Source organism: Homalodisca vitripennis, chromosome 1, assembly GCF_021130785.1.
Source record: "Homalodisca vitripennis isolate AUS2020 chromosome 1, UT_GWSS_2.1, whole genome shotgun sequence".
Lineage (NCBI taxonomy): Eukaryota > Metazoa > Arthropoda > Insecta > Hemiptera > Cicadellidae > Homalodisca > Homalodisca vitripennis.
The window spans coordinates 57611832-57635911 of NC_060207.1; the positions used below are offsets into that span (position 1 = coordinate 57611832).

General features: G+C 32.6%; 2 protein-coding genes across 2 annotated transcripts in view; one reads left to right on the plus strand and one right to left on the minus strand.

Annotated features, from left to right (window-relative positions):
• Positions 1–24080, plus strand: part of LOC124362143 (probable phospholipid-transporting ATPase IIB) — a 47750-nt gene that overhangs the window by 21237 nt on the left and 2433 nt on the right. Inside the window, 10 exon segments of the mRNA XM_046816378.1 lie at positions 916–1173; positions 9391–9552; positions 9650–9826; positions 15409–15579; positions 16954–17142; positions 19062–19193; positions 19196–19253; positions 20597–20837; positions 21643–21809; positions 22005–22208. Coding sequence (XP_046672334.1) covers positions 916–1173; positions 9391–9552; positions 9650–9826; positions 15409–15579; positions 16954–17142; positions 19062–19193; positions 19196–19253; positions 20597–20837; positions 21643–21809; positions 22005–22208 — 1759 coding nt within the window.
• On the minus strand, positions 11228–14282 carry LOC124362151. The gene is made up of 2 exons (XM_046816391.1): positions 13993–14282; positions 11228–13793 (listed from the first exon to the last, which is right to left on the minus strand). The coding sequence occupies exon 2, from the start codon at positions 13780–13782 to the stop codon at positions 11281–11283; it is 2502 nt and encodes an 833-aa protein (XP_046672347.1). The 5' UTR covers positions 13783–13793; positions 13993–14282; the 3' UTR covers positions 11228–11280.

Here is a 24080-nt window from a genome sequence, read left to right on the forward strand (position 1 = left end):
TCCTATCAACATGGAACTATTAGAGTTTGATAGGTTGACCATACAGTGAGGTTGTAAACCTATTCAGTGATGTTTGCCAGACCACATTGCCAGAATAACAGTGCACCTCTTTCTTACATTGTTGAACAGTGTCCTCATTATTGTTGAACAAAGACTATCATTATTCTTTGTTTGTGCTTGGTACATGGAAAAGATATAATATTTATGTGCACTTCACAGTTCAACAAACACTTTTGAACTTAAGGAAAGTCTGAATGTCATTGACTCATCTGCATGTGTGGATTCTACTTTGCTTAGTAATTGTCTTGTTAAGGTTCCCATTCAGTCTGTTCACATTCAAATTAAATGTCTACCAACAAGAAAATATACAGTCAGAATGTGATCTTTGTCAAATGCTGACCTGGTTGTCATAGATTGATTCAGAGTTGCCGTTGAATTCGTCGTGGTTGCCTACTTGCGTAACATCTACTTCTGTGCATGGTACTTCTTTATCTGGTGAGGGATTCGGTCATCTCAGAAAGCTGGTATATGTTCTGTTATTTGTACAACTTGGAAAATGTGCGTAGGGGCTTATTTTCTTAGCTTAAACAAGATCAAACAGAAACCCACAGATGAAATATGTTTTTTGCTAAAATCTCAGATTAGAGTGAAACAGAAACAGAAGGTCCCTTTAGGACTAAGTGCATGGCTTAGACTCATTCCTCAGTAAAAATACCTTGGGGTACCTGCATTCATCCTATAATTCCTTTCCTTTCCTTTATGTATCCTATTGTCTCTCTTAAACAAATATTTTGCAAGCAATTAAATAATATCAATGCTATTTAGCTCTGGTTATGGTTTAAATAAAAATAATAAAACACATTATAACACTTCCAACCAGCTTTATAATAATATTTTTCACACAAAATACTTTAGGTACGCGAGAAAGTAATGCAGACATATGCAACACCGGCCGACTCCAGTTCTCCCACGAAACCGACTGCGCTACCCCTTGCTAAGACCAGACGTAGTGAGCACTCAAGGGTCCAGGAAGCAGTGAAGGCTGTGGCTTTATGTCATAATGTCACACCTGTATGGGAGCCCTGTGACGACACCCAGTCCGAAGCTGACCAGCACTACAATATCGAGCGGCAGACCCATAGCGTTGTCTACCAGGCTTCCAGCCCTGATGAGGTATAACAGATTATACTGTTTTACAAATAAATTTTAAATAAAAAAATATTAAGAAATGTTTTAATCCAAATTATTGTAGTGTTATCATTCAGCACTCATTGACTGAGTTTTTAACAGTACTGTAGAAATTAAATGTGGAGAAATATACAAAAAATTGTTACTAACTCGGAAAGTAAGAGTAACAACACTTTTCAGAATTATTTATAACTCCTAATATATGAGATCACAAAATTAAAATAAACGTAATGGTGTCTAATGCCTACAAACTTACAGATGCTCTTGAGCTTTGTTTTCATCTCACTTTGTTACCAGCTCTGATCTAGATTGTGTTTTGCATTAACTGTGAAACTGTTACCAATAATCTAAACAGTTTCTCTTAATTTTAGCTACTTAAATACCTCCATATTTCAGGTTAATAACTGATTAATAACCAATGTTAATAATTGAAAATAAAATATAAAGTAAAGAAGTGTATCATAAATAACTATCTCAAAATCAAGTTCCTTAAAACTAAAATTTAACGTAAGAACTGTGCGTAAAAAATTTTTATCACTTTATTTGAGGCTAGGTTAGATTGGTGTGTGTGAAAGTGCTGTGCCTAAACTATGATTCAAACTCTGACCCGAATCTTATAAGCTGTAAGGCTAACCATCTATGTAGCAGACAACCATTTAAAACTGTAAATTAATTGTGCTAGTTCTGGAAGATGTAACCTACTTTATTCATTTGTTATGCAAGAATCTCTGAGGAGTCTGTTTACTTTGACTGAACTCTTGTAATATAAATTTGTTTTATAAAGAACTAAATTACAAAGATGCGAATATTGTAGTTGTTAAGCATATGTTATATCAGTGAACAAAAACGTTTAATCCTCCAAGCGCTACTATTGCACTGTGCGATATGTTGGTTTTTGTTAAATTACCGTAAACCGGTTTATTTATTCCGTAATTTTCATAGTACAACGTAGGAGAGATTTCTCTATGCACTGGCTCTATTTTGTAAGGCTTTGTGTAGAATGAAAAATAACAGTCAGTTGATTTTGTCAGCTATTGCCACGCTGTACTTTGTTGTAGTTTTCAAGTATGGTTGTATATTCTACTTCTCAAAAACAAACACGTAGTCGGTACTGGTGCCCTGGATGTGATTGTGGTGTTCATCCTGGTTGCTACAGTACCTTAGAACACTTCAGGAGGCCTGTAGAGGGAGACAGAAGAAAGAGGGTAGCACAGCAATCAGAATCTAACTCTGACTAGGTTTCTTTAATTAAATGTAAATATGTATATAAACAAAAGGACCATAGTAAGATTTTTTTACTATTCATAACTATTATAACAGACATTTAGCTTTTGTGAGTTTATATGTACATTCTTGTTTTTTCTTGTAATGTGTTTACTTTGAATGTATCCATTGTGCAAATTTTGGTGTGGGGAACATTTTTTTAGTTTTTATATTTTATGTGTGTAGTTTTTGTTCAAAAGGCTTTGCTGTGACATTATTATTGTTAACACAATTAAATGTGAAACAATTGTATATTTTGAAATATTTATAACCATTTTTTAAAACGCATTTACAACCTCACCATCTAAAAAAACACATGATTTTTTAATGTATATTTTATCTAAAAAGTGGCTTTTAAGAAACCATGTATTTTGCTTCAAAACAGCCTAGCACTATTTGGAGGGTTAAACATTGAAGAGGCTCTCTGTTCAAATTAAATGTTTTCTGGTAAAAATAACTGTCAGTTTTTTACTGCTATTGCTTTTTAACCCCGTCTACATGGTTTGATGTTCTATGGATGTGTCGATATGTCTGCATTACATAGTTTGTTATATAATGTTTATCATCAGTACGTCATGTGGTTCTCTTGTAGCCAATTATTGAATTATTTCAACTGAAAAAGTATAAGAGAACCTAATAGATAAAAGAAGCAACAAATGTTTGTATTGGTTTTTTTTCTAGTTTTATTTTGCTCAGTATTCACAATATTTAACAAGCTTCTGTCAAATGCCTGCATTTATTTTATTTATAAAAAGGAAGAGGTGGATCACCTGTAAGCCTTATTCATTTTCCACTGCCTGATTCGTTGGCCACTGTCCTGGGCAAGGATCTTATCAAAGAGAATAAGAAGAGTCGATGCAGTGCAAGGTTGAAGGGATTGATAAAGAATGTAACAATCACGGACATGATTTAAACCTGCCCTTTCTCTTACTCAGATCCAAAGTGCGACATCTTACACAACTTGGACATTGGCCTTTTGGCAGCATCTGTAAATGAATCGGCAAAACTTGTTGGCTTTTTTTTTTCAAAAAAAGTTTTTTGTAATTAAGTGAGAGTGTAATATGTTTTCCCCAAAGCTGTGACCATATGAAAAATAACAGCTAGGGACAGTGAAAATATCTGTGCATTGACAGTGTTTGTTTTCTAATTGTAATAAATCAATTTAAACATTTATGTAGTAAAAATATTATTATAGACTTATTTTGAGTTTCGTCATGTGCATTATAGTATAAAATCATAATTATATGATCAAAATTAGGTAATGTATATTGAGTCATTACTAAACATTTGTTTTTTTTTAATACCATTGTTCCAAAAAAGGCCTGCCATAGGGATTATCATACTCACTAAATAAGGTTAATGATCACAGTTTGTTGTTAAATTAGATCACAAAGTCATGTATTAATTGCTGCCTAATTGTACCAGTAAACACCTTCACTAAAACTAATGTCTTGCTGGTCCTCGTGAGTTAATGTAGTTGCAGTGATTGATATAACACAGTCTCAACAGTTTTATCTAGCTTTATGGTCAATTGAATATTTTCCCTCACCATGTAGATTTATAAAAAATGGTTATGTGAAACAATTAATAATTTTTAAACGCTTTCAACGTGGAAGCAAATCTACCCTCTGTTCAGTTAGCAAGTATTTATTTTATATTTTGTGGAAAAATAAATAAAAAAGATAATTTTTTTAAGCTCTATCAGTTTTATATGTAGACTTTTGGTGTTATTTTTTATAACAATGTGAGCAAGTCATACTTTTATATCTGCATGTTGCTCCTTACATCATAAGACAAAAATTCAATAAAAGAATAGGATTTTTTAATTTATTTTCTACTCGTTATGCTATCAAATTTGCTACCTGACTGTCATAAATCAATACATTTACGCATTCCTACACTGCCCCCATAAGAATAAAAGCCCTAACTCCAAGAAACAAAAACTTTTCAGGAAATGAGGATTACTAATTTTTTTACCTGCATTAACATTTTAGCACTTTAAGAAAAGGTTTATGCTAAAATGTTATTGATAGACCTACAAAATATTTATGTTGATGTGAAATTTCATGGATTAATTTTTTTTTAATAGAAAAAGTGGAGTTGGGGCTTTTTTATGTCACAGTTTGTTTGGTCTGAGGCGCACCCTTGAAAAGCCCTAACTCCTTCTACGGAGTTAGGGGTTTTTCATCGTCAAAATGGACTTGTTTAGTTGCTACACCTAATTGGCATAATCATTTTTTTTAATGTCCCTTTAAGTGTTAAAACTGCAGTTTAAGGAAACAAACCAACATGTAATGTTATTTTAATTAGAATTTACTCACATAAAACAAATTGAACAAGTACAAAGTATTTATCAAGTAAAAGTTTTATTTTTAAATTTAAAAGCTTGTTAAAAACAATATATTCCTTTAATCAATGATCAATTTTATTTGTAAGCTAATTAATAGAAATAAGAAACCTATCACGTTATATTTGTTGACATTAATCAATTTAAAAACAGTAAAGCTAACAAGTACATACACATTTTTCAACAATTTACAAACTTGTAAAAATAAGTTACTTAAAATGAGAAAAAGTGTTAAAATTGTAGGCGGCCTACTACTAGAAAAAACTAAATATACATTGTTGTGTTTTAGACATGACTTAAATAAAAAGAATTAGAAGTAATCTATGCACAAACAATGTTTGTTCTGGCACAAAGTCATTAGAATAGTTTAAATTGTAGACCTATTACACAGTTTAAGATATACTGGTGATAAAATAAGTCCCCACTTAAACACTTTAAACAGTAATAATAATAATAAGATTAATTGAAAACAAAAACACTTCTGCCATTTATAGAATTGATCACTATCTACTTTAACTTTTGGCATTCACTTTTGGAAATTAGTTTTTTACTCATCACAGTCAATCAAGTCTCGTTCTCCTGACTCTGGAAGACTTGTCCAAAACCCCCGACGGTTGGATGGCATAAGGGGACACAGTTTTTCAATAATGTCTTTCTTTTTGGTTTTATTGAATCCCCGAACTTTATTTATTTTTTCTGGCATAGGACACTTTTTGATATACTTGGATTGAATAAAGTTCAACTCTTTTTGAAGGAGATTCTTCATATTTCGTAGAGTACAAAAGCGTAGTTTTACCTCTGTCAGCAGTTTACTTTCACAACATCTTTGAGATATGGCACATTTTCTCGACACTTAAGCTTTTGCTTAGAAGAACAGTCTTTCCATTTATACAAGTCACTTTCATCAAGTTCTTTAATGTCTACCTTTCCTACATTAGCTTTTTCAACACATTTAACAAAGTCCTGGAAATCATAGACCTTTCCACTGTGTTTCATAGCTAACTCAACTTGATGGTGGAAGGAGTCAGCAGCCATAAACGTGTGGCCCTGGTTCAAAGTAGAAAACATCAATTTTTATCAACGGAAAATCTCGGGGCAGTAATTTACAAGATAAACAAGGAAGGTGAACAGAGCCCAATTTTTGTTTTGTCCCGCACAATTGTCCAGCCAAATACAAATATGCTTGATATCCCTGAAATGATAGAAAAAGGAATAAAATGCATTTAAGATGTCTTCTTTTTTTCTTCCACTTGTTGCCTCGTGCCATAAGACTGCTAGAGGCCTAGTTTTTTATTTGGTCCCAAGAGGTACAAAACTTTCATTGAATGCTACCATTCTTCTTGTAAAAACTACCTCCTTGAAGTTGTCCATCCTTGGCAGCATGATAACTTTTTGTAGATCAGCACAAAAATATAAGGTATCATCAGAAGAAGACTGTTGCTTTGCATGCTCCTTGTAAAGATCTCTAGATTTCTCGGCCTTATCAATAAGACATTTCCAGTTCATAAAAAACGTCACAGTCTTGAGACAATTCTTTTTGGTTGTGATCATTGTCATGTTCTTTGAACTTGAAGCATGTGCCACATTCTCGGGGCCAAGTTTTGTAAAAGATATATGAAGCACATTTATGACCTTTCTATATAAATCCTAAGAACAGTCACATGACTTTTCACATTTCCATAAAATCATTATAAATTCTTTGAATGGTCACGTCCTTTGGGAGATACCGCCGATTTGGAGCATGCTCCCTTCTATAGTGAGAGATACTGGGATTGTAACTCTCAATATGATGTTTGATAATATCCCTGTCAATTTTTTTAGGATTAGGATGCTTCCCTCTTTTGTCAGTTGAATGGTATGCCATGCCAGTCCATGGTATTCCTTGTCAATAGATGTTAATGTGTCATATATTACAGAATTATTTTCTTTTGTAAATCCAAGAGTGGTGAGAAAAAATCATTTACACACTCTGACTCGTTCACCCTCTGTGTCATTGAAGAAATAACGAAAAGAATTTTTTCTGATTTCAGAATCACCACGACATCTCTTCACAGGCAATTTTGTAGCACACAAAGCAATAAAATCTCTTCTTTCTGAAAAATTTTTTGTTCCAAAATACAGTGTTACACTGTTGACGGCCATTGTTTCTGTAAACCTGGTGCTGCACTTGTAGCGACAGTTAATACTACAAGGATTACGCAGGGATGATTATCTTTCAACTTTTTAATCTTTGTCTGTGCTTTAACACTTGGGGTCATACTTTTTTCCTTCCTAAGTCTTTTTGTTCCCCTTTTTGTTACACCATCAAGATCTTTTCCTTTATTTTCTTCTCGAGGATCACTATTTGGAGCCAATTCAATTGTGTTTAAGATTTTAATTTGATTTGCCCCTTCAACATTTTCAGGCACAACAATTTCCTGTGTATTTTCAGGGTGAGGCAGATTATCAATATACAAAGGGACGACATCTTCTCTTTTTTCTACTTGAGGAGCAGATGTGTTCGTTAATTTATCCTCATAGTTTAAAGGAACGAGAAGTATCAGTGTATTTCAGGGTCTGGTAGATCATTAACATTTACGGGAACAACAGCCTCCAAAGTTGACATTTTTGGGGCACATTCAAGATCTCTTGCTCTTTCTTCTGATGATGGAACCCAATAACTTGAAGTAACTTGATCTTGGGGTAGAAGAAGCTCTTCAAAATTCACAGGTTCAAGAACTTCCAGCGAATTATCAGGTCCAATCAGCTCATTGGGATAACGTAAAGGGACGTTATCTTCATCTATTTTCTCTTCTTGAGGAACAGTGATACTTAAGGGTTGCTCTTCATAGTTCATAGTTCATAGTTGAAAAGAACCACAAATCCCAGTGTACTTTCAGGTTCCGATATTTTCATTACCATTTAAGGATTCAAGGGCCTCCGAGGTTTACCGCTTTTGGGGAACTACATTTATTTTTCTTTTTCTACTTTGGATGAAGCATTGTTTAGAGGACACTTTTTAGTGCTAGGAACAACTGTATCGTTTTTTTGTTTGTTCACATTGACAGCATTAAAGCACCCCTTGAGGACATTTTAGTATACGAGTTTTAATATTATTTTACCGGCCAAACAGCAAACCTAAAAATAAACATAAACAGTTAGACCACTAATTAAAAAAAGTTTTGAGCAAGTGTTTTGTTAAAGAACACTATTTTATTGCTTCTCAGATTTGGTGTATTTGTAAGGAAAAGTCTAATTTTTAAGATTTTAGTTTGATTTTAAAATTGAAGTGCAAACATTTTTAAGCCAATCAATAGTTTTTAATACGAATTTCATAAAATAGCATGTTATTTTCACTCATCTTTAAAGAAAAAAATCTCAAACAGATTTCAAGTAAAAGTTAACATATAAAAAAACCTTAAGGCTATTTGATTAAAAAACAAACGGACAAATAAGTTTCCACCAAAAAAATCATTCCTAAACTCTTTTCCTTGTTGAATAAAGCTAATAGAAATATAAACAATTGATTGTTGCTAGGCAGAACATGAAATAATAAATTAAATAAACTCATGATTTTACGTAGTGAGGACTAACCCATGTGAGATGGATTGTTTAATATTTTAAACAAACAAACACACATCAAATACTGCTGAAGCTAAAATTAAGTGCTACTAGATCATTAAGGTATCGATTTGTAAATTTTGAGGTTAGGTTTCTGTCTGTAGCAATGTTCCATTTTTGCAAATCAACTTTTTACAATTTATAACTTAAAAAATAAATTACCTGAAGTGCAGTAGAAAGAAAATCAGGCTATCTGACACAATATAATTTAAAACACTGAAACCGAATAAATAATTATAACCAAAACACACGTTCATGACACATTAAACTTGATAGGTTGTTGAGTTACTAAGTGAGAACAGCTGCAACAACAAAAACTCTAGCCTAGTCATGCTGCTATGTTTGATGAAAGAAGGCTCTAATTCCAGGAAATCTCCTACTTAGTCTTATGAGAGAAGGCCCCAAGTTCCTTGATGCTCTCGGGTGGACTATTGAACCATAAGTCTAAAGGCCCTAATTGCAACTGCCTATGCACTTAGGGTGTAATTAAACATTTAATTGTTACATAGGGCCATCTTATGTCAAAAACCACAACATTTCAGAGTTTAGGGTCTATATAAATTGTAGTAATAGTGACCATGAGTTGAATTTAGGGCCTTTTTATGTAATAAAAAGACGTATTTTATCCCAGTAAATCGAAAACAACAAAAAAAGTCAATTTAAAAGATTTTTGGAGTTAGGGCCTTTTAACTTATGGGGGCAGTACACATTTACAGAATTTTTATGAATTATAATGTGCACAATAAACTAAAATATAAAAATACGGACATTTTCATATGGCGGGTTCAGCGCACTTCCACAGACATATTAATTTGCCCCACTTTGGGGGTTAATATGTCCTTGGTCTAATTTGAATCCTAAGTCTAGCTGAAAAATTTTCAATTTGTGTGTTTGTAACATCTTTACAAGTACTTTACAGTAGTGTTTTGTAAACTTTAAGGAGTTGTTGTCATTTCTATGTATCAGAACAGTAATTTAATTTCTTATTTCAGGTAGCACTTGTAAAATGGACTGAAGAAGTGGGGCTTGCTTTGGAAAAGAGAGATTTAGTTTCAATACAACTCCGAACACCAAACAACAAGATTTTGGACTTTTCAATCCTGCAAGTCTTCCCTTTCACATCTGAGACCAAACGAATGGGGATTATAGTTAAGGTAAGACGTCTGTATCTGCCAACACTAGCAGTTGCAAAATGTTTTAAAAATTATCTTTTAAGGCAACTCAAATATGTTAATATATTTATTTGTTTAGGATACAACAACCGGCGAGATCACATTCTACTTGAAAGGGGCGGATGTGGTGATGTCTGGCATTGTGCAGTACACTGACTGGCTGGACGAGGAATGTGGCAACATGGCACGTGAGGGCTTGCGTACACTCGTTGTGGCCAAGAAATCTCTCACTGAGGAACAGTACCTTGACTTTGATGTGAGATACTGGACATTTTCTACCTTTATCTCAGCTTAGTTATTAGTTTGTGAATATTACCATCTGTTGTAATTAACCAAGTTCTAGTTAAATGTGATGTGTCATGTTTCGTCTTCATAGACTATACTAATATACAAAAATGTGAGCTGCAAAGTTGGTTCACAAGGAACTAAAAAGCAATGCTGTTCATATATTTTATGATTTTAAGTTTGACTGCACAGTAGTTTCTATTCTTTTTATAAGCGTTCACTAAACATATTTAAGTTTAACATTATTTCATCACAAATTTTTCTCAAATGTGTATCTCTGTGGATTTGGTTGGAGAGGATTCCATAGATGTTCAATTACACATAAATATTAGCCTACTTTTTGTACACTATAATGTAAATATTTTACTGTTTTGTATTTGCAATATTACATGTGATATCTGTGGACTAACCACTAAATCAAAGCTTCTATTTATTTTTATTTGATTGTTTTTGTCACTTATAATCAAATAGATTGGTACTATTTCACATGATGAAATGTTACTGTGTTTGCTGTGAAAGAATATTACTTAAATATAAACTTCTTGATAAAATAGAATAAAATTTAAAACTAACTGTAAAGACCAAAAACTAATAAATTATAAAAGAATTATGTATAAAAATATGGTTTGCAATTCATAATTTTGGGATGGATTTCTTTTTTCATTAATGGTATAAAAATATCACTGAAATTTACGGAAGGTTGGGAAATACAATTATGTTTTAAAACTGTCATACACGCACTTTCAATTTTATTTCTTTTAGTCAACTTTGATCTGTGATTTGTCGGCGTTTGGTGAACTGTGTGAAATCGCTCTAAATCGCGGCAGGACCAATCGTTGTGAGTTGCCAAGATTAGGCTTTTGCGATTCTCGCTGTGTGAACCACTGCTACAGGCGGATTAATAGTAAGAGCTCTGATATGGTACAAGTGGCAAATTTTATCCCATTCTATACTCATTATTTAGCAAACCATATTGTTGGACGCATACCGCCCCCTGCTTGTGTCGTAACCAAGATCTAAAAATCAATGCCTATTTTGTAGATGCATCCGTCCATTTCTGCATAAATCATTGACATCGTTAGTGAGATAAGGAAAGGTTTTTGAATAGTTTCACCATTTTGCCGCGCCTGAGAAACGATACACCTCTATTCAAGCTGAGTTGAGATGCGAGAACCGGCAACAGTCGCCAAAATGCGAGGCTAGGCCACTGCACACACTTGTGGCGCATTTTGGTGCTAGATACTGAAATCGGCCACTCTGTGTCAAAAACTTAATTGATAACGAATTACTTGTTTATAAAGTAAATCATTTTGTACTTAGTATCTTTAATCTACTTCTAATTTCTAATGAAAGAAAGCAACATTTTCAAATTATTATAGCTATATTTTGCTTTCTTTCAAATATATTTGTGTTTGATTTAAAGATTCACCTTTGTCTTTGTTTTATTTTTACATAATTTTCAAGCTTTCTGGCAGCATTTGATAACAGTCGATTTGTATAGGCTGGACTGTTTTTCCCTGTAATTCTAATGTTTTTCTTCCTTTTTTTATTGCCTTCGTTCCATTTGGCATTTATCACATATCTGTCTGTTGTTTGTTTCTTTTTGGCCTCTTTGAGTATTAATTCTAAATCTTTAATATCTACTTCTAGTTCAATGTTTGTTTCAAAATCATTTGAAGCTCCTGAATGAAATTTGATAGCAGTTTCAGTACTAGTTACAGTCATTACTTGTGTCGAGAGTCCACTCCCTGACTCATCTTGTTCTCGCAAATATCTGTGCCAAGTAGAATCATCAGACTTTATCACCTTAACAAATCCTGTAGATACAACAGAGTTTATATTATTATTTTTATTAGTTTGTGTTTCTGTACTAGTTGTTTTACTATTTCGGGAACATTCCATTGTCGGTTTTTCAAATCGTATATTGTTTGATTCTGCACTCCAATTTTTTACATTTTTATTCAAATACGTTACTTTTACTTCATTGTCTTCTGTAGCATTTAAATATGTAGCTTCAGATTTCCCCTTAGCTATGTTAGTTCTAAGTTGTTTAGTGAGAGTGTCACTAGTTTTTTTCTGACTAAAGTTTTCTGCGTTTACTTCAAATGAGTAATTACACGACTCGTAACAATCTGTAATTGCTGAAGTCAGTCTCTTTTCTTTCTTAGTTCTTTTCAATTTTGCTACTGGTTGTTTTGTAATATGGCCTTTATTGTTAGTATAGAAACGTTGAATCCTCTCTAAACTCTGTTGAAATGGCCGGTGCAGTGTTTTATCTGTTGGTTTTAGTTTCTTAATTTCTTTCTCAAATGCTTGATCACTAACGTCAAGTTCACAAATAAATGAGGAAATTTTTCCAACAGCACTTATCTGTTCGATATCATTGTCAATTGGTGGTAGAGGCATAACATCACATTCCATTCCCTCTTTTAATGCCAAGTTCTGTAACTCTTTCACTATCAAATGTTCAATTCTGCTTTTCTTTTTCTTATTTACTTGAATTATATGCCCTCCCCAATTAACCACACTCTTTTTTGTACGTGTTGATTTTTTCTTTTTCTTGTATGGTATATCTTTCTTCCCGATGTTACTTGCATCACCCTTTGCATCCTTCTGTTGATCCCTTGAATATTTATTTTCTCTGATGGATTTGTTATGTCTATCCCCAGACGGTATGTTTGTTGAATCACCAATAATATCTAATGTTTCTGGTGGTGATTTTGCTTCCTGCAGTGACCGGCAGTCACTCATAGAAATTGATGTTTGCAAGGATGGTGAAGTGGTGTAAATAGGTTTTAAGCAACAAGTATCAGAATGTGACTCAGCAATCATTTTTACCTTAAGTTTTGGTTTACTTTCATTGAAAGTTTTCACCAATTGTTTATCATTTGGTTTGATGACAGGTTCAAAATAACTTTGATATTGTACAGGCAAAGTGTCGGCTTCGCCTTCACTTTTGTTAGTTTCACCAAAATTTTCCATTGCATCCACCAGTATGTTACTTACAAGTTTCCCTAAATTATGAACTGGAGCTTTCTTAGACTGCATTCCAGTTTGGTTATTTTTGTCTTTATCTATCACCAATTTCATGTTATCCACTTCTTTCTTTAATGCTGTCAGTGCTGTTTGAACAACATGGTTTTTATCTGCATTTCTAGTTGGTAAAAAAATATTGCTTAGTTTCTTGGCAAGTGAGTCTTTTCTTGGAGTCATTACATTTCTTGCTTTGTCCTTTGTAAAATGTGATGGGGATACTCTCTGGTAACCTTTTGTATAGTGGATACTTAAGGGACTTGCCTCTGGTAAAATTGTCACAAAATTGCTTCTGATATTTATGCTATTATTTGTATCCTCATTTTGCTTATAGTTTTTTTTAAGATGGTTTATTGGATTTTCCTGAATTTTATGTTCAACACTCTCAAATTTTTTTATGTTTTCACAATTTGGTTTAGTGATGACCCTTTGGAACCAATTCCTTCTTTTCTCAGAAGGAGATTCGCTTCTGGAATTTTTCATCTGTGCTTGAAAAGGGATGTCTGGTGGGCATTTCCTAGAATCACAGTCCTGTGCAGCCTGCTCTTTGCTTTTATTGTGTTGTATGATAGTTACTTCTACTAGCGAATTTGTTGGGGTGTTGTCTTTTGTCCTCATCAACTCTATTTCTAATGTTAGTTCTACGCTTTCTCCCTTCTGGAGTTGGTTGTTTTTTGTTACATTTGTTATGGTCTCTGACAGAATAGTACGCAATTTTGAGATTTGTGGAGGTTTTCTGTTAAACCTTTCAGGCAAAACATTGCAATAGTCATCTTGTTTGTTCATGTTTCTATCAATCATGAAATCACATTTTCTATCAAGTGTATAGGTATAATGTAAAGGACCAGCTGTACTTTCCCTGTAGTAAGAAGAATTACTGTCATAGTAAGGCATTTTTGAAAAACCTGAAATTATATTATATCAGTTACATTCATAGAAAATATATATTTGTATGATTTAAACAGGCCAATATTGTAACTCAAAGCGCATTAAATGAAATAGGTTAAATGAAATACACGTATTAGTATAAATGATTTTTAGTATAATTATTACAATTTGATCATCTTATAAATATTTTTAGTATATTTATTTTAAAGTACTTACCTCTTAATTGTTGGTATTAATTTTAATTCAAATAAATTGAAATTTAAAAATAAACACTGAAGTTTACATTTAATTCAAAACTCAGCACTGGTGACCATTCAGAGGATCTATAATTATTTTGACATCTATAATTTGATACAGTTATTTAATTATATCCAACTATGGTGAATTTAACGGGGAAATTAACCCTTTGCTGGAAGAGCAATTTATTAAGTCAAAAATAAATAGTTAGATAATTTGATATATTATTTGTTTACAAAATCAAAATAAACTTAAATATTCCTACCATGTTCAAAGGTTATGTTTAACAGCTGAATCTTATAACTATTGGTTACTACATAGTCAATGAAGGGAAGAAAGTTTACTGAATCCATTTTTTTACATGTGATTTCAGTTCATTTTGACTCATTACTTAAATCATGTATTATGAATGAATGAAGAAAGTTTTGTTCTTAATATAAATGTAATGACACCTGAATATTACTATAAGTTTAATATTTCTATAGCAAATCTTAATTAACATAATATTAGAATACTTTTGATCTTAGTTAGTAACTCTTTTGTAATAATGGGAATGTATTACTCATTTTACAAAATTGAAGTGAAAAAAGTCTCTTTTGAGTGTACCTAGTGCCTGGATATGTTTGCCATTATTAAAACTTATGATGCTGGGTCCCAAAAAAATTCCTGATTTTACTAAATAGTATTAGTTGTGAGTCTTTTTTAATGGGGGCAGCAAAACTTATCAACAACATAATGAATGTCTAGGAACATCACATGTTTATTCCTAATTATATATTCTAAATTAGGTATATCACCAGAAATTGCCATTTGAAATATTCTGCTTGTTCTATCACCATAGAGAATGTATGTTGTAGAAGACCACTTTCAGGACGCCTAAAAGCAAATAGCTTGTCCTAAACATTTGGGTGATTCCCTTTGTTGCTCCATTAACATAAAAATTTCAAATTCCTCAAGTGTCAAGGGCTTTTGTCTTCCATAGATAGTCATAATTACTGGGTCCTTTATATTGCTAATCTCTTTTCGTAATTATTTGTACAGAAAATGTGATGGTAGCAGTTTATTGGAAATACCAGCTTTGGATTTCCTCAAAATAAAACCAAAAGTAGCCGGAGAGTTGAATACATAAATCTTTTGTACCTTCTCTTTGTACTAATAAATGAATGTTGTAAAATATTAGTTCTAGTCTAGCTGCCTCCTGTCTTTTAAACATGGTTCATGGAAGTTAAAAGTTGGTCTACAATGATTCCAAAATACTTGGAATGTTTGCAACTTGCAATGTCATTGTACTATAAAGTTACTTAGTTAAATGTCTAGGTTCAAGGGTATCAAGAAATGGGTGGGTAACTACTACTGTGGACAACAGGATTATTGACATTCTGATATGTGTTGCAGACAAGGTACAACGCAGCCCGCATGGCTATAGCAGACAGAGGCTCTCGAGTCTCAGCTGTGGTGGAGAGCCTGGAAAGAGAGATGGAACTACTGTGTGTGACAGGAGTCGAGGACAAACTACAAGACAAAGTGCGCACAACACTTGAGCTTCTTCGTAATGCTGGAATCAAGGTAAGACATGGAATTCTTGATCTAAAAGTTGCTTCTTTGACGAAATGTGTGGTTGTTGGTTATGATCAGTCACTTTCTCCTTTGTGAATCTTGTCTTAAGTTACATTTACTGTGGTCTGTTACAGAATGTTAAGTAAATTTTAAATGTGGGTTGTACAATCATTTATTTTGTTTTTAGCCATAATAGTCCTTATATTTTAGCCCCTCTGTTAGTTTTAGGATAGACTATTTGCTTTTGTTTTACAATCCCATCAAGCTTCTCTGTGCAAAGATTTATCAAACAGAATTAAGTATTAGTTGATACAGTACAATATTTCTAACTCAGATCCAAAATCCTATGCCATAGATGATGGAGCAGCTGGTGCTCTCTAGTTTGATTCACATTTTATTTTCCGTGGCTAAATGGCATTAGGCAACATTTATTTTATTCTAAATAACCATATTTTCCTCCTCCTTTTGGTCCTCAGCTAGTTCAGAGCTGTAATATTCATCTAGTTAATACCACTGGTTATAAACAACATCTAATATGCTAATGCAAAAAAAAAGAAACTAAATTAGAGCAATCTGATACCCATAGTTTTAAATAGGATTCTTTAAATAATAAGTAATGTGTTGACATAAATGGGTTTGTATTAATCCTTAAAAGACTACCAACATTGTAATGTGCTCAGTGACAGCTAACTAGTCTTAATTTGATAGCGTCTCTCCAGAGGATTTTGAAAAACTAAAAGAAGTATGCCATTGATACAGTTTGGTGTACTCAGGTAATCCCATTTGGGGTTAACAAATCAAAGGTTGTATTGAATAAATCACTCTATCCAATTAAAAATTGTTATATTATTATCATCATCACTCAAAACATAACATTTAAATTACAAGTATAAGCTAAAATTAGGTAGTTTTATAGTTTAAGTAATTATTTAAATAAAACTAGTGACCAAATTATCTACTAACAATTTTTTTCACAAAGTGTTTTATAATATAAAATTAAACCCCCTGTAAAGATATTACTGGAATTTGAAGGACTGATGTTTTATTAACAGTCTCTTTTTCAAAAACTTATTGATCTCTAAAGAACTTTATAAAATAAAATCTGGAAATCGGACCAATATAACCTTATGGTGTAGATATACCCAATGATGAAAGGGCAGCAATCAAAGTGGTAGAAATACAACACGTATTTCTACCAGTTTCACTACTGTTGTTAATTATGATGTTTAACAACGAAAACTCAAATTTATCATTATGATCACAAATTATTATATCAATGTGTATAATATTTTAATTATAATGGATCCAAAATAAAGGTTACAATCCTATAAAGGTATCCTATATATTGATGAATGTGTTGTGAAATATGGTGTGATTTTGCAGGTGTGGATGTTAACTGGAGATAAGTTGGAGACTGCCACTTGTATCGCCAAGAGTAGTCGACTGGTTTCACGCACGCAGGATCTGTACGTGTTTGCACCTGTCGTCACTCGCACGGACGCGCATCAACAACTCAATTCTTTCAGAAAGAAACAGGACTGTGCCCTCGTCATTACTGGAGACTCATTAGAGGTATAAATATATTACAGTTACAGTATTTTATTGTATGTGATTTGTTTTGCCTACCTTTGCAGAAGATTGTGAATGTAACTGTCATTCTTTGTCATCGTAATATAACATATAACATTTTCTGAAAGACCTAGACAGTTTTTCTCTGTGTGTGATTTACTTGGTATGTGTATGGTAGATTTCAATGAGTTGATCATTTTTGTTTCTTGGTTAACTGCCTTATCCCATGGGCAGCAGCTATGTGATTTTGGACATATAATAAACATCGATAAGAATAGACAATTGATTTCTGGATTAATGAAAGTATATGTAAAAAACAGTTTGTAAAAGTAGACTAATGGTATTATGATGGGTTTGCAGAGTGCTATTGAAATGTTAGTTTTTAAATTTATTTTGTAAGGATATTTGCTTACTAAGAGGGAGTACCCAATAGCGCTGCCAGGGGTGGAGCTTGCGTGGCATGTAAATTTTCTACTAGATGTGTAAAGTGCATCTCATTAGCAGTAGATCAGTGTTGTCTGTGTAGTCAACCTGGCTTGTTCTGACATCTGTATTGATCGCTTTTGCCTGTGCTGTTGTTTTTTGTGATGGTGAGTTTAAGCGAACCAAGTACAGACATGTAATCTAAAAGAACGTTGAGTTCAAGTGTCTCATACTTTGAAAGAACAGCTTAAAACTTATTTAGATTTCCTCTCTAAGATCATTACTGGTGATGAGTCATGGTGCTATGGTTATGACCCAGAAACAAAACAACAGCCAATCCTATAGGAAACACTGTTCAATCAATCATCATTAATATCTTTATTCATATCTGAACATTAGAAACAAATGAATAAAACACAAGATTCACAAGATAAAACTAACATCACAGTAATGCTCATTATTCCCTGTTAAAAATGTGGTCTGATCAAGTTGGTACAATTATAATACTAATTTTTTGGGTGGGGAGATGAAAGGGTTTATATAGCCCATCCAGAGTTTTTCCAACAGGCCAAATCGTTACTCAAGCCTCTTAAAATTTCTTAATCTTCTTAAAAGCCTCTTAAAAGATTGTACATCAATATTTTTGTCAAGAAAGACCTTACTTTTGAAACAGAACATTTTGTTTTTACAACCTGTCTGCAAAACATTCTATGGTAGTACTGCCTTATTTGGCTTATTCACCTGACCTAAGCTCAGTGTGATTTTCATTTTATTTTCACATATTGTGAAGAGGAGTATAAGGACTTAAATTTGATAACATGGATGATATTAAGAAAGAAAAACAAGAGTGGAGCTATTGCTGAAGATGAATTTTTCAATATTCTGAACACTTGAATCATTGATTATAAAAATAAAGAAATGTATAATTTAATTGAGAATATTTAAAAGGAAATAAGGTAGTTTTTGTAAAAAATATGAAGTATATAGCTTTCAAAAATAACTTTTGTTTTCTTTGAGGCCTCCTTGTAAATAGATGTTTTATTTTTTTTATAAAAATAGTTTTATTTGTCCTGAAATTGAAAGTTGTTTTGTGTTTATTAGTTTGAACATTATGTTTCAAAGTTTAAATTGAGTACTTTTAATACAAAAAATAGGACAGGAAGATAATAAACTAATTAAGATAATACTATATTTTTTATAATATTTTTAAATAATTTTCACCTGATGAATCATTTGGTAACTTGTTAAGCATCCTAAAAATGTCGAATTGAAGTATGTAAAGTACATAGGTAAAGGAGTTTGGGAATTGCCTCATCATCCTTTGACATTCACTTCAGGTTTCTGACATTTCTTCTAGAGAACTGAGCCTAACTGTTAGATTGCAAGTATTATGGTAATAGTTAATTTGAACAGTAGATTTTAAGAAGGTTCACAGTGTCTATCAGTCAATCTGTTTCACAAGATGGTATTCTATTTGATGTACCATGATTGGTGTGCAGGTGTGCCTGCAGTATTACCAAGTAGAGTTGTTGGAGCTGGCATGCCGCAGTCCTGCAGTGGTGTGTTGCAGATGTTCCCCCACACAGAAGGCTCAGGTGGTGCGACTGATACAGCAACACACCGGCAAGCGTGTGTGGCAGCCGTGGGTGATGGTGGCAATGATGTTAGCATGATACAGGCTGCAGACACAGGTATAATAGCAATAATAAAATACTTACAGTTTCATACATTTTCTGAAGATAGCTGGATCATATTGGTATGCTGGTTTATATCAAAAAAGCTAAATATGATTTTTTTATTCCAATATCATCCACTTTTAAGTGGTTTTGTTACATAACAATGAATTTTTTTCCTCAAATGTTGTGTTGAGTAATGAGTGATTTACTCATATCAAGCTGGTGATATTTCTGTTACGAAGACTTCACAAGTAATTGCTATAGACTGGATGTGGAATGCCAAAATTTACTTTTTGTCTTGAATAACAGTTTCTAAACTAGGCAAATCCAAAATAATATAATTAAACCTTTAAAAGGTTTTAGGGATAACTAATACAGTTTTATTCAGAAAAAAGTGTTCTATGATTTAGCAGGGATGAGCTTTTTAAGTAGTCATATATCGAGCATGACCCAAAAATGTTGTTTGTTGCTTGAAAATTTGTTAAAGATTGTTAAATACAGTATTCACATATTATTATAGAAAAATTTATTAACAGTTTTCATTAAAATTGAAACAGTAAAATATTGTGTACAGGGTGAAGCAGACCACGATGTAGAGCGGCTGAACCGAGAAACGTATAGTCTCGTTTTAACAAAAACCTGCCATATTTTGATCTAAAAGAATTTAGGAACACAATTTTTAACGTCCAAAAATACCCCAAAATAACACTTGGGGGGGGGGGTTTATTTTTTAAAGATTTACATTTGTAAAGGTAGGTCAAGCCATCATTTTTAAAATCTATCTACTGATCATTTTGGAAAAAAAAGTTTTAATATATGTTGTTTCTTGTATACAGGGTGTTCCTAAATGTCAAAATTGTACGGTTTTACAATTTATTTCACTTTTACCTCTTTCAAAATGTTTGTAAATCCCAATTTTTATCCAAAGTTACCAAATAAGTACTCTTTCTAAAAATACAGTACAATTATTACTTTTCAGCACATTTTCATTTTTCTAAATAGTTCAAACTTAGGATCTTTCAACTCATACATCCTAAAAAATTCAAATAACAAGGTATGACTCATTAGCTCTCTAGAAAACTAAAATTTGGATGGTTGAAAATGGTGGTTCAGTCGCTATACATAGTGGACGGGTGGTCTACCGTAACAGGTTAACATCGTACCCTGTATAACTCGTTTTATCATTTTCACTACTTGTTGCCAAATAATGTTAGAATGTTCATACCATCAGCTATAAAGTCAGTATTGTATTTATGTATTTTATAAAAACTTTATCCTATGATACTTTACAAAGTATTTTTTACAGTCAGATAGGAGCATATGATTTGATTATAAACAGTGTTAACATTGGTCCACAGGTATTGGTATAGCAGGACTTGAGGGCCGACAAGCCAGTCTTGCTGCTGATTTTTCCATTACTCAGTTCTCACATCTGTCTCGACTTCTGCTAGTCCATGGTCGATATAGCTACAAGCGCTCGGCTTCACTCAGTCAGTTCGTCATCCATCGTGGTCTGATCATTTCCATCATGCAGGCCATCTTCTGCACTGTCTTCTACTTTTCCTCCATTTCTCTCTACCCAGGCTACCTCATGGTTGGGTGAGTAAGGAAATATTGACAGTCTGACAACAAAACATTACTGACATTGAAAATGTTACTCTACGTTTGATTTGCACTCTGTGATTAGTTAGTCAAATTTATATTGTATCTTAATTAAATGTTTATTATTGTGATTTTGAATTTGCATAAAGTTTTTACATGTAAGATGTTCTTTAAAATAATGGTCATCCCAATTTTGCTATTAATATATTTTGACAAATAAAAAATTACTATTAGTAATGTGTTAGTTCTATTTTTTCTCAAATTATTTTGTATCTTGGTTTTAAGTACTTTTCCAGAAGCTTTTTTTATCAATATTTTTACAGTCATACTTATTAGATGTACAGATGTACATGTGTGAAAACATGCATTAAGTATTAATACCTTCACTGCGACTCTATACTGACATAGTTATGAATACTAGGTTTTATTTTCATGTAGATTTTTGTTGTAATCCTAATATTGATAAATTTTACAGATCATCTTCACAAAGTGTCTTGATTACTAAGTACTAAATTTACATGATTGATTTTTGATACCGATAAATGGTGATCCATCATTGTCAAGTTTGGTATTCTTAAAGAAACGATACAAGGGGGAAGTTATTTCGGAAATTGTTGAATTACACAACAGTAGTTATGGTGGTTTTTTCTAATAATGATTGATACAACTTTTAGAATTCCATGCTAAAGGTGATAGAACTATTAACAATAATCGTATGACTGTACGAGGATGATTGAGAGAATTTATTTTTAGATATTTTATATATTTTTTATATATTGTTAATATGAGTGACGGTTTGCAGATATGCCACAATTTACACCATGTTTCCTGTGTTCTCACTGGTGCTAGACAAAGATGTATCAGACAAGATTGCCCTCACCTATCCAGAACTCTACAAAGAACTAAGCAAGGGCCGTTCTCTCTCTTATAAAACATTCTTTATGTGGGTACTCATCAGTATTTATCAAGGTCAGTCCTTTGTTAAGTATTATGAAACCATTAGTGCACAAGCTATAAGAATATATAATTCAATTTTAAATCTGTATGAATTGAATCATTAAATTTCATTATTGATTAGAATAATGTACATTTGTTTAGAAATACGTAAACTATTTAAAACTAAATATTAAAAACATGATTGAAACTAAGAATATGATGTTGCAGGAGGTGTTATCATGTATGGTGCCCTGTTTCTATTTGAAGATGAATTTATCCATGTGGTGGCCATCAGCTTCACGGCTCTGATCCTCACAGAGTTGATCATGGTAGCACTGACTGTGCGCACCTGGCATTATCTCATCATACTGGCTGAGGTCTTCTCCTTGGGGCTCTACGTGCTTTCGCTAGTCATTCTAAAAGACACTTTTGGTAAGTTGGTATTTTCATTTTAGCTTTACCTGATGCAATTTTTGTTTTGGTAGGGGCTTTTTTAACTACTTTTTTATTCTTTTTTACTTACTTAGAGCGTTTTACCATTGGAAGCAATATTGGCTGACACTAGGATGAGTTGGCTCATGGCCATCCCCCAAGGTGATTAAATATTTAATCACTTTCAAGGGATTAGGTATAGATCTCTCCAGGGTTTTCAGTATCTCCACTACCTTCCTGAAAATTGCTCTAACATCATCCCATATATTCCTGTTGTTCTTATAGGTTCTGAGTGCTCGAACTGCCAAAGAACTTTTACTGCTAAGGTTAGCCTAAGTGTTCATTTGTGAAAATCAGCATCAAAGTGAGTTCAACTCTATATTAAAATGTTATAACCCGTAATACTTCCAATATACTATAGAAGACTTTAAAACTTCCATTCACTTTCTGGATGCTCCCTGCTACCCCATTATCGGAATGGTATACATGTATGAGTTAAAATGTAGGACAAGCAAATTTAACCCTTTTAGTGCCAACATTCCACTGTTCGGCCTATCATTAAGTGCAAAAAATCTGACAAGGTAGTTCCCAGCTTAAGTACCAATGTCTGGTTTATCAGTGTATACGTAATGAAAAATCAACATAGCATAGTGATGTTGCAGTGTTAGATAAAGTATTTTACAACTGTTTGAAACACTATGACTGTTTCAAGTTAAAAACATTTATTAGTGTAGTTTGTAAACATTTTCAATAACTAAAATGTTATATTCCCACAATATTATTGTTTATTTCTTGTCTGTCTTCTTAACTCATATTTGAGATAATATTGTGTACCGTAACAATTATGGTTTTTGACTCTCCTATTCATAAAAAATTGCTGTTGAATTTTACAGTAGAAATGCATTTGGTATGTATGTTTTTTTTCAATTGTTTGTATAAAAAATTATGGAACAAATGTTTTATGTTATTGTACACCTGGGTAGTTGAAAGCTAATTGCGGGAGTGCAGTTTAGAGGAATTAATAACAAATGTAACAATATATTTCTATAATAAACAAAATTATTTAACCCTTTTAATGCCTACGTGCGCCACGAGCGCACGTCACTAGGTTTTACGAAAATTGCTGACGTGCGCTGGGGGCGCTCGTCCGGTTTTTCTTATATCGTAGTTTTAATTATTGACCAAATGCCACTACACTTTGCATACTGTATCTAGACTCTACTACTATTGATGCAATAATTAATCTTTTTTACTCTACGGTCAACATGTGATGACGTATATCAGCTGTTTTCAACCTTATTTACGTCTAATCATTCAAGAGCGTCTTTGGTTGCTGTGGTAATACGTTGTTGCTAGGTTATGTTTTAATAGGAATTATTCGTGCTTTTCTTTTGTTTATTTCAGTTTGCTTATATTATTATTAGTTTTGTGATTATTGTAAATAGATTTGACCATGAGTGAAAGAGGGGGATTCATACTTTGTGCTTCGGCAAACAAAAGTGTTAAAAAGTTTTAAATTATGTACCCTTTATTGTAAATAATTAATTTTAATTTTGTGTAACCTACTTTCTTTATTATTTCAACAAACAATTTTATACATTGGGCTAAACAATACGTGTAAATAAAGTGATTTTGAATGAAACTGACCAAAATATGTCTTATTGAATTTTACTGTAAAATGTGGACTTTACAAGGTTTTCGATAAAATGCTGTAACTTCTCTATTTTTCAAGATAAGTTCTTCAATTTTTGTGTGTGTTTTAACAATTAAATATAGTATAATTGCCAGTAACTACTTTTTAGTTAAGGCTAATAATAAAGGTACTTTTATATGTTCAAACAAATTTTTTTTTAAGTTTTTTATTTTTTGTTT